The following is a 12345-nucleotide window of genomic DNA, read 5'->3' as shown; positions in this document are numbered from 1 at the left end:
GTTGACTCGTTCCTTCACTCTGGTAGCCCCATCTGCCCACTCTTTCTGTATGATTATTAACTGCATGCATTTTGCTGCCTGTTATCCTTCACTCTTACTTCCTTTTAGCCTTTCCAATTATCCTAATCTTCTCCCTACTACTCCCTCATTGTCATTTAAATGTTAACTATAACTTTACTTGCTGTTGTATTTGCTTTTAATCCTCCTCGCCATCCACAATACACATTTAATATTTGTCTACTTCTAGTGCAGTATAATTATTTTGTATTTAATTCCATTCTCAGTTTTTTGATTGACAACAAACCTGTTTATTTATCCAATGATTTTAAATCTGATCTTTCTGTTAATCTCACTAACCTTTGCCTTTATTTGTCCAGCACTTTTTAATCCATGGTTCTTCATTATCTAGCAATGTTACAACATTTTGAGATTTAAAAAATCAAGTCTGCAATTTATCCCATCAGATAAAGCATAAAAATAAGTTTAATTTGACACCTAATTCACTTTCATATCTTCAGTATTAAAAAAGGTTATGGCCATTTTCATACTTGGAAATTAGCATCTTGTTCCCTATTGCTTTTCCATTGACTTAACACAAAAGCTGTGATCGAGGACAGTCAAAAGCCCATAACTTTCTTAAACATTAAGAGAACTGAAATGTTCAGTTATAGATTGAAGCATTCTGAAACAAATATAAAACATCTTACATGGATGACCTGAAATTAAAGCATATAATTAGTTAATTACCTAATTGTAGCTAATTACATAATTGACCGCTGTGACGGAAGTAGTAATAAACACCCAGACTGCCTTGAAAATTCAAAAATGTGATATTCTCAAGATCAGAACTTTAATATTATTTTATAATATGCTGTAAGTCCGTAACAGATAGGTAAATAAATTACAATTTCTAGCAATAGACCAAGTCTTTATGGAGAAGATCAGTTGCTAGCTGGTACATTGGCATATCATAATCAGTAGCATCATCATACCCCTCAGATTGTAACCAATAAGCAACTCTGTACACCTTGTTTTTCCTCAACTTTTCAATTATGGCATTGTAAACTACAAGTTTTTGCTCTTCAAACCATGCATGACATGCCTTTCTGTCTACTACTTTCCCATTAAGAATGTCCTGTAGATTCCATTTCTTAAGAAAAGGAGATTTAAAAAAAAAATAGCCTAAGTGTCCAAATGACAAACTAATCCCATTCACACAGGAATTCACAATATAACATGATTTTAAAATCTCACTGTCATGAATTTATATGCCAGATGGAAGGAATTTAATGTTTAATTCCCATAATTTAATCCAGAAACATCCTCTCAAAATATAATCAAAATTATTGTTTTTTGCACAATACATGTGACTCAAACTGTTGTGAATATTTAGTTTAAAATTAATGATCATGGAGAGAGAATAACACAAAATATAGACAATTTGGACGGCTTATGACATGATTGTCCAAAAAAAAAATGGGCATTTTAATCATCTTGCTTCTGGAATGTGATCGATTGGAACGTTGCATTTGCAGTGAATTTGAACTCCATATCGGCAGGAAAAACACTGCCGGTTCGTATAGGGGCCCAAATAACATTTTCATAAAATTAGATTAAAGCCATCCCAAGATGCAAGATTATATGTACAATAAACGACGAACCCTTCGTTTTGTCCCGTTCTTGCGATCCGTCACGTTGTAGGCGTTGAGGGCGTTCGAAGTCGCTTTTATTTTAATCCAAATATTAAATTGTCCAGTGAATTTTTTTTAAATATAGCGCAAATGGAAGTCTGATTTTTTTCATCAGCAGCTAGCAGCCCGAGGAAGTCTGCCTCAGACAGGCAGTACAAAACTGCATTTTAATCCCGCTATCTATCTATCTCTGCTTTAAAAATATCCACTTGTTCTTTTATATCCTTTTGATTGGCCAGCGAGTCATCTCCCTCCAAGTCCTATCTACTGGCCAGTAAAAAGAATTTGTATTTCTTGGGGTTTTAAAATGTATTCCTATGGTGGGAAGGTTAGTGATTATGGCCCATCCCAATTTACCCTGAGAAACACGTCGTGGACCTGCAATTGCTGTTGGCAGCTTGATACAACTGAGTGGCTTACTAAGTTGCATTGTGGTGTTTTGAGAATCAGCCACATTGTTGTGGGAACCAATTTGCTTATGGACCAGAACAGATAAGGAGTACATGTTTGCTTAAAGAACATCAATTGGCTTTTACAACAATTCAACAGGCTCCTAATAAGTAGGGTGGCACGGTGGCGCAGCGGTAGAGTTGCTGCCTTACTGCGCTTGCAGCGCCAGAGACCCGGGTTCGATCCCGATAGGTCTGTACGGAGTTTGTACGTTCTCCCCGAGACCGCGTGGGTTTTCTCAGAGATCTTCGGTTTCCTCCCACATTCCAAAGATGTTCAGGTATGAAGGTAAATTGGCCTGGTAAATGTAAAAATTGCCCCAAATGTATGTCGGGTAGTGTTAATATGTGGGGATCACTGGTCGGCGCGGACCCGGTGGGCCGAAGGGCCTGTTTCCGCTCTGTATCTCTAAACTAAACTAAATCCTTTGTTCAGAGATTGAAATTTATTGAACCTAGTATAAACGTGTGGTTGCATAACAGTGAGCATGCATATTGGTACATATATAAAAATTATGAATTCCTTACGTTACTGTTCCTCTATAAAAATGAAGGCAAGTTAAGTCTGCACCAACAGGAGACCCTCATGAAACAAAGTCATTTTCAGACTTTGTGTAATGACCGATGAGAAAAACAAATCCAAAACAAGCAGGCATCAATGTTGAAATCCAGCCTTGGTTAAAGTACAAATTTTCTTGTGTCCCTGGAGGAATATCTCATGGTGTAAAATGGTTTACTTTCACAGGAAACACGGGCAGTGATTATGGAAGGCAATTGTGATAGATTCCACTAACTACATTGTCTTTGTTTTGCGAACCAAGATAGGCAGATTCTGTACCAGGACCCTTAATAATAAATTGTGAAAGGCATGTGAAATTGACTGTGGGATTAATCTGATTGAAGTTCCCTTTGCACTAGGTGTACTCTGAAGAACATGATGCCGGTAACGTAGCAGAAATTGTTCCATGGGATCATGTAATTCCAAAGGAAATCCTGGACAAAATAACCACAACTGAAGAAGCCTTTTCTGACAGCATTACAGTATGGATTGATCCCCTAGATGCCACCCAGGAATATTCAGGTGTGACATCTATTATTTAGTTATATATATTTGAAATCAGGAAGTGAAGTGAAGCAAATTGTGACTTTTGATTATAATTATTTAATGTTATTCTCTGTGAGAAAAGCAATTCTTACCATGTACAATTTAATTGATAGTTTTACGTTTAGACTGGTGCACTGTGACATTGATCAAAAGTCAAAGGATACGTCCTGCTACTTTGATATTGTGATATTGTATTTTTCCACATGCACATGTGTTTGTCTCCATCTCTCCCTCGTTCCCCACATCTACAATTATTCTTCCATTGCAGTTTTCTGCCTTTCTGTTTATTTTACACTATTCTGTAGATGCCTTGTGTTGTCCTTTTAAAGGTGGAAGATGTTGGGCAGTGCAGAGGTGCAGTTAGTGTGCAGTTTTGCCTCGGCTCCAGCACCCCAGGTTGGACCCTGACCTTGGGTACTAAATGTGTAGAGTTTGCACATTTATCTTATGACTATGTGGGTTTGCCGTGGAGGCCCTGACATATTGGTAACATAAGTTAACCTTAATGTACAAAGGACAAAGGACATTTATTGTCACATACACCATTTCTGGTGTAGTGAAATTTGAGTTGCCATTTGCAGCACACCAATAAAAGACACCACATTAAAAAATAATTTAACATAAAACATAAAAACATCCCCCCACAATGGTTCCCACTGTGAGGGAAGGCAACAAAGTCCAGTCCTCATTCTCTTGTTCACCCATGGTCGGGGCCTATTTGAGGCCTCCGCAGTCGCCGCAACGGCGGCCCGATGTTTCAGGCCCTCTCGCCGGATGATGGGGCTCCTCCGTCGGGGGAACACTCTTCAGGGGCTTGGAGTGTCTGGAACGGCCGCTTGCTGCCAGAGACCGCGGCTCCCGAAGTCCACAGGCCGCGCTGGTCGGAGCTCCGACACTGGCGATCTCGGCAAGAGATCCCAGGCTCCGCGGTGTTTAGGCCCCCCCAACGCCACAGCGGCTGGAAGCTCTGCAACGATAACTCCGCAATGTTGGGGCCCCCAGCGCTGCGCTGCCGCTGAAGTTCTGGCCGGTCCCGGCAGGAAACGTCGCTCCAGTCCCGTTGGTAGGCCGCAAGGAAGGGGCAAAGATACGGCTCGGAGAAAAGCCGCATCTCCGACCAGGTAGGGGCTGAGAAGTCTGAGGAGTCTGAAGAAGGGTTTCGGCCCGAAACGTTGCCTATTTCCTTCGCTCCATAGATGCTACCGCACCGGGAAATGGCGGCGCTGTTGAACGGCTGCGGCTCGCCTGCAGTCCGTCTGTCTTTTTTTTTAATGTTGTTTTTGTTGTCTTGTTTTAGTCAAATTTTAGTTATTAGGTTGTGTTATGTGTGGGGGGGGGGGGGGGCTGAAACATGGTTTTCTGTCTCTCCCTTTGGGGGAATGCGACTCTTTCTGTCGTATCCCCCCTTCTCTGCCTCCGTCTGCACTGAGGCCTAATGGCGGAGCTGGCGGCCTCCAACTGCGACCGACCTCGAGGCTCCGGAAGCAGAGTCAGCCAGGACTTGCAACGCGAGGCTGGCCGTCTTCGAGCTGCGGCCGCGTTCCGGCGTTCCAGTGGCAGCGGCACGACTCGGGGCTGAGACGGCGCTCCAGTGAGGGTGGCCCGACTCGGGGCTGAGACGGCGCTCCAGTGAGGGCGGCCCGACTCGGGGCTGAGACGGCGCCCCGGTGAGGGCGGCCCGACTCGGGGCTGAGACGGTGCTCCGGTGGCTGAGGCGGGCCAGTGGACGACATCGTCGGGAGCTCGCAGGTCACAGGCTGGTGCCTGTTTTCCGGAGCTCCCTCGGCAACAGCTGCGTCCGCTGGACTGGAGGGCGGCAGCTTCGACCACCCCGGGCCGCGGAGCTTGAACCGGCCCGTTCGCGGAGCTCGGTTGAGCCGCGGGACTGACTACCATCGCCCGGTGGGGTAACAACATATCGCCTCAGCGCAGAGGGAGAATGAGGAGGGAAGAGACAGTAACTTTAAGACTTTTGCCTCCATCACAGTGAGGAGGTGCCTGGTGAACTCACTGTGGTGGATGTTAATTTGTGTTTATTATGTGTTTTGTTGTTTATTATTATATGTATGGTTGCAGGCAACAACATTTCGTTTAGACCGAAAGGTCTGAATGACAAATAAAGGATATAATCTAATCTAATCTAACCCGCTGAGTTTCTCCAGCATTTCTGTCTACCAGGGACTGAGAAATGCAGTTTCCCCCTCCCCTCCCCAACCCCCTACATAAAAAAGATTAGACCTCCAAACGAAAGTTTTTAACATACTAAAAAATGTTTTAAAGGGTGAAAGGACGGACAGCTGCAGGCTGGGCAGCCACACTCGATGGCGCCCCCTCAGTATAGGTGAATAATAGAATCTGGAGGGAGTTGACGGAAAACGCACGGAAAATAGGTTAAGGTTTGTGAAGCAATTGGATTGCTCTGAGAGCCAGCATAGACTCGATGGGCCAAAATGGCCACATATGTGGTCAAGAAAGAGGACATTTTGATTATAGGATATTGGGTTTCTTTGAAGGCACTTTATGCTGGTAGATTGGATTTGGGTAAGAAAGAATACAGTATGGATATTTTGTTAAAAAGTATGAAATGATGGTTGGAAGTAGAATCCATTAGAGGTAAGATATGAGAATGCAGATAGACAATAGGTGCAGGAGTAGGCCATTCGGCCTTTCGAGCCAGCCATTCAATGTGATCATGGCTGATCATCCACTGATCTTCTCTCCATATCCCTTGACTGCGCTATCTTTAAGAGCTCTGTCTAGCTCTCTCTTGAAAGCATCCAGAGAACCAGACTCCACTGCCCTCTGAGGCAGAGAATTCCACAGACTCACAACTCTCTGTGTGAAGAAGTATTTCCTCATCTCCGTTCTAAATGGCTTACCCCTTATTCTTAAACTGTGGCCCCTGGTTCTGGACTCCCCCAACATCGGGAACATGTTTCCTGCCTCTAGCGTGTCCAAACCCATAATAATATTATATGTTTCAATAAGATATCCTCTCATCCTAAATTCCAGAGCATACAAGCCCAGCCGCTCCATTCTATCAACATATGACAGTCCCGCCATCCAGGTGAACCTACGCTGCACTCCCTCAATAGCAAGAACGTCCTTCCTCAAATTGGGAGACCAAAACTGCACACAATACTCCAGGTGTGGTCTCACTAGGGCCCTGTACAACTGCAGAAGGAGCTCTTTGGTCCTATACTCAACTCCTCTTGTTATGAAGGCCAACATGCTATTTGCTTTCTTCACTGCCTGCTGTACCTGCACGCTTTTATTGACTGATGAACGAAAGTAAGCATGCAGATGGAAATTAGTAAACAAGGAATAGTGGATTGGGAGATGGAAAAGGAGTGAGTTTTTGGGGTATTGTGTCGTTTCTGGGATATAATCTAGTAAATCTGGTGACCAAAGACTGATATTGTTACAGACAACAGTTCACATGTAAATATGAAACATAGAAACATAGAAAATCGGTGCAGGAGTAGGTGATTTGGCCCTTCGATCCAGCACTGCCATTCAATGTGATCATGGCCGATCATCCTAAATCAGTACTCTTTTCCTGCTTTCTCCCCATATCCCTTGATTCCGTTAACCCTGAGAGCTACATCTAACTCTCTCTTGAAAACATCCAGTGAAATGGCCTCCACTGCCTTCTGTGGCAGAGAATTGCACAGATTCACAACTCTGGATGAAAAAGTCTTTCCTCATCTCAGTCCTAAATGGGATGACAGATGGCACAATGGGCTAAGTGTTCGGCTGGCGACCGGAAGGTGGCCGGTTCGAATCCCGCTTGGAGTGCATACTGTCGTTGTGTCCTTGGGCAAGACACTTCACCCACCTTTGCATGTGTGTGAATGTGTGTGAGTGATTGGTGGTGGTCGGAGGGGCCGTAGGCGCAGAATGGCAGCCACGCTTCCGTCAGTCTGCCCCAGGGCAGCTGTGGCTACAGAAGTAGCTTACCACCACCGAGTGTGACTGAGGAGTGAATGAATAATGTGATGTAAAGCGCCTTGAGTATTAGAAAGGCGCTATATAAATCCCATCCATTATTATCATTATTATTAAATGGCCTACCCCTTATTCTTAAACTTGAATTTTAATTCCGGTCTTATAGTGCCTTTCATGTAAATTAAAAGATGTACTAATTTAAAAGAATATGAATTTTGAGAACTATTCTATTAAAAATTCCTTTCAGCTGTTTTATAATCAGAATGGGTAGTTTAAAAAGTAGAGAAAAAAAATCACATGAAAGTCATTGGAGAATAGGCTTATTAAAAATGAAAGAAAGATTAAGGGGAAATAAATCGGAATTGAGGTTATTTAACCAGAGCAATTTTGTAATCTTTAACTGATTTCCTATACAGAATGTAAAATATAATTTGCCTGTAAATTTGTCATCTTGCTGAGCTAGATTAGTATTAGACTGAGACCTGCTGTGTATAATTTATCATCCCTAGCTTTTTATCATGTTTGTAATTCCTGCCATGCGTCCTTTTACTGCATTTCATCCCTCTCTGCTGGTAGTTTGTCAAGGGGCAGCTTATAAACGTGAAGTAAAAGCTAATTAGATCAAAGGTTATAGGCCAGGAAAAGGAGGAGGATTGTTGGTTACTTATTGGTTCGTTCAGAACAGGACTAATTGAGCAGGACCCTAGTGGAGGTGTGTTGGAGAATGGTAAAGTGGCCGTTTAAAAGGCTGTAGTCAAATCATAAAAGGTGGTGAAGGGATAAGTTGCCTTTGCCTCAATTACATTAAACACTGTTGCTCATTTTGATCAGAGCTGTTTTGGGAGCCCTCAATAACTCCAAAGACTTTTGAGAAGAATATGAGATTAACAAGAGTGATCATTTGAAACAGAGGAGGGTTGAGAGTTTTGAGGGGGATAATGATTTGAAGTAGAGGAGATATTGAATTTGAGGTAAAGCAGCTATTTACAACATCTACTGAAGGCATAGATCAATTTAGTGGAAATGGAATCGAGGGAAGGAGGAGCTGGAACAGACACTAGGGGGAAAGGTGAAGAAAAACTTGACTTTGGAACAAGGACTGATGAAACATTAGACATTTGATTTAAATGAGAAGAAGGGATGCCAGAGGCGGGACATTGGAACTGTTTGCAGTTGTTAATGGAGAACACAACAAGAACAGCTACAAGCAATATAGGTTTAAGTGGTTTAGTCAGATCTGACACCAGCCTCTGTTCTGCAGAACATCAAATTAAGTGCCTGAAACAAAATATCTGTCCCCGCCTTTGAATGGTTTTCAGAGTCGAACACAATATCACAACCTAACCCCACCTGAATCTGCTAATGAAATATGATTTTCAGTCTGCTGATACCTGAATAAGTCAATTGTTTCTATTCTCTCTATATGCTACAGTGTAAGAACATTGGGAACTAAAAGGTCGTCCATTTGTCACCTCACTTGAGTATGTCCAGGGTTGCCTTAAAAAGAAATCTATAATTATAGCTAGTGATTGTATGCCATTGGGAATGCAACAAAATGGGAAATCAACATTTTAATGTTCCAGCACATGCATATTAATAAATTACTTATTGTTTTCACCTTTATGTAGAAAAACTTTTGCAATACGTCACCACAATGGTGTGTGTAGCCGTGAATGGGAAACCAATTATTGGAGTAATACATAAGCCATTTGCTGATTTTACAGGTATGGAAAGCAATTACATTTGAAAATCCAGTTTAATAAAGTTTGTACCTTGTTATTTATCCTTCTTACCAGCTTTCCTAATGTGTGTATATATATATATTTCTAATATTTCCTAATATTTATATTTTTTGTTTTTCACAATTCATAGTAATATAAAATGTTTGTAATTAATTTGGTAAAGTAATTTAGGAATATAACCGTTACCTGAATTAGATTGTCTCAATTTTTCCCTTATGCTCTTTTATGATGGATTGATTTTTAATTTTAATCCCTTCATATTTGTGGAGTTTTAACCAAAGTTCTCAGCTTACAAATACTTACACCAAAACTTCACTGTTTTAATCAAGCCACAAGATGTCCTTGTAGAGTCATAGTCTTACAGTGTGGAAACTGACTCTTTGGCCCAACTTGCCTGCACCAGCCAAAATTTCCCATACACTGAAGATATACACAAAGCTGGAGTAACTCAGTGGGACAGGCAGCAACTCTGGGGAGATGGAATGGGTTGCGTTCCGTGTCGAGACCCTTCTTCAGACTCGGCCCAAAACATCACCCATTCCCTCTCTCCAGAGATGCTGCCTGCCCCGCTGAGTTACTCCAGCGTTTTTATGTCTAGCTTCGGTTTAAACTAGCATCTACAGTTCCTTCTTACACATTTCCCACACACTTGTCCCACCTATCTGCGTTTGGTCCGTATCCATCTAAACCTGTCCTATCCATGAACCTGTCTAAATGTTTCTTAAACATTACAATAGTACCTGCCTCAACTACCTCCTCCAGCAGTTCGTTCCATACACCCTCCACCCTTTGTGAGAAAAAAGTTACCCTACAGGTTCTAATTAAATATTTTCTCCCTCGCTTTAAACCTATGCCCTCTGGTTTTCGATTCCCCTACTCTGTGCAAGAGGCTACTGTGTATCTACCAAAGATACAATAGCGGAGCAAGATAGTCCATTCGACGAAAAAGCCATAGTAGGTCATGGGTAAACTTTAGCGCCATTTCTGTAACTGGCTTCCGTCTCCGCTCTAATATCTTTGCTTTGGTCATGGCGTCTTCATATTGCTATTATTTTACCAAATACCACATAAATCATCTTTTTTTTTTCTCAGCTGCAGGTGATCATTTTGATATTCCTGCCTAGTCTTCCTTATTAACTTTGAACATACAAAATATTGCCATTAGGAAGGAGCTCCAGAAAATCCTGCACCCACTCAAGCTATCCTTCCCTCTGACATGGATATGGAGCGATCGCCGGCCCCCCTTTTTTTGTTAAAGATCTATTTCCTTCGGGTGTTTTTTAAATTTCCCCCTTAACATTTCCGTACTTTTTCAATTGCTGCCATGACCCGTTTGATGTCATCCTTCGCCCTGCTCCTGGTCTCGGCCCGCACCAATCTGCCCGACATGCTGTGTGTGTGAGTCTGAGGGGAGAAGCGCCGGCACCAAGAGCGAGCGAACGTGCGGACAGACGGACGAAAGCAAAGATCATAGAGTGGAATAAGTGACATTTCGGGTCGAGACCCTTCTTCAGACTGAGTCAGGGGAAAGAGGAACAAGAGATATAGACGGTACTAAGGACAAATGAATGGAAGATATGCCTATATCTCCCGTTTCCCTTTCCCTTGACTGTCAGTCTGAAGAAGGGTCTCGATCCGAAATGTCACCTATTCCGCTCTATGATCTTTGCTTTCATCCGTCTGTCCGTGCGTACGCTCGCTCTTGGTGCCAGCGCTTCTCCACTCAGACTCCGACACACACACACGCACACGCCCACGCGCACGCACACGCACACGCACACACACGGAGCAGGGCGAAGGAGGCATAACTGAAGTCGGGTCGGGTTTACTGAAATGGCGGAAGTTATGCTCCGTTGCGTACTACACGTCAGTCCATTGGATTTTGCAGGAGTGAATCATCTTTCTCCACTCTAGTATCTTTCGTATCTACCTGGTCTGTTCCTCTCATGATTTTGCATACAACTTAAAAAAGTATTTTAATTTATTTAAATGCATTCTGCCCAAACTAGAGCTACTTGTTTGTCTTAATGATAATTTTCTCTCTGACAGCATGGGCAATGGTACATGGAGGATCAAACGTGAGCCTGCGCAAATCGTACAATGAGAATAATCCCAAAGTTATAATTTCCCGATCACATACAGGCACTGGTAAAGCATTTGCTCAGAAAGCATTTGGCAATGACACTGACATTAGAGAAGCTGGAGGGGCAGGTAAGATTGGATGAAAAATACAGCATTTTCAGAAGTTTTTATTTTTCACATTTTACTGAGTTCAGGAAAGTGGTTTGAAATTTAAGCTACTTCACAACTTAAGGTGGTGATTATAATTCATCTAGTGGAAACTCAGTAATGAGATCAGTGGAAGGTGATTTTGCCTGATCAGAAGATGAAGTGTTGAAATCAATACACGTTCAGCATTATCACTGTGCGGTCTGTCCATTAGCTGTGATGCCTGACATTGGAAAATATAAATTTCAAATTACAGAGGATGCTGCTTCTCTGAGGGCAGTGTTCCTGAAGAACTGCTGTTTTAGGATTGGTTCCAATTCCAGAGCAAAACTGATGTCGGGGATCCAGAACATGGAGAACATATAGAGCAAATGATCAAAAATACTTAAGATGGACACAAAATGCGGGAGAAACTCAGCGGGACAGGCAGCATCTCTGAATAGAAGGAATGGGTGGCGTTTCGGGTTGAGGCCCTTCTTCAGACTAAATACTTGTCTGATTTAAAATAAAATAATCCAAAATGTGGAGATTTGGGATCTTTGTTAAATTTAATTTTAACCTTTGTTAAATTTAACATTGAAACATATAAGATTGTTATGGGCTTGGACACGCTAGAGGCAGGAAACATGTTCCCGATGTTGGGGGGAGTCCAGAACCAGGGGCTACAGTTTAAGAATAAGGAGTAAGCCATTTAGAACGCAGACGAGGAAACACTTTTTCTCACAGAGAGTGGTGAGTCTGTGGAATTCTCTGCCTCAGAGGGTGGTGGAGGCAGGTTCTCTGGATGCTTTCAAGAGAGAGCTAGATGGGGCTCTTAAAAATAGCGGAGTCAGGGGATATGGGGAGAAGGCAGGAACGGGGTACTGATTGGGGATGATCAGCCATGATCACATTGAATGACGGTGCTGGCTCGAAGGGTACAGGAAAAGTTACAAAAGACTCCCGAATTAATGGGAAGGAAAGTTCGAGAAGAGATAAGAGAGTACGGTCAGGGCCAATTGCGAGAGGGGCGGTGAATACTGAGGTCAAAGAGTTGTATATGAATGCGCGAAGTATAAGAAATAAAGTGGACGAACTTGAGGCTCAGTTAGAAATTGGCAAGTATGATGTCGTAGGAATTACAGAGACATGGCTGCAAGAGGGCCAGGGCTCGAAACTGAATATTCAAGGGTATACCTCCT

The 12345-nt window shown here is 42.6% G+C and overlaps 1 protein-coding gene across 1 annotated transcript in view; it reads left to right on the top strand.

The window, feature by feature from the left end:
- Nucleotides 1–12345, top strand: part of bpnt2 (3'(2'), 5'-bisphosphate nucleotidase 2) — a 41848-nt gene that overhangs the window by 20835 nt on the left and 8668 nt on the right. The window contains exons 2-4 of the mRNA XM_033019757.1: nt 3059–3221; nt 8822–8917; nt 10985–11146. Of these exons, the coding sequence (XP_032875648.1) occupies nt 3059–3221; nt 8822–8917; nt 10985–11146 (421 nt within the window). The remainder of the gene's footprint in view (nt 1–3058; nt 3222–8821; nt 8918–10984; nt 11147–12345) is intronic.

The sequence above is a fragment of the Amblyraja radiata genome, chromosome 4 (assembly GCF_010909765.2).
Source record: "Amblyraja radiata isolate CabotCenter1 chromosome 4, sAmbRad1.1.pri, whole genome shotgun sequence".
Lineage (NCBI taxonomy): Eukaryota > Metazoa > Chordata > Chondrichthyes > Rajiformes > Rajidae > Amblyraja > Amblyraja radiata.
Note: the sequence above shows the minus strand (reverse complement) of the source record. Positions and strands in the feature narration are given on the sequence as shown.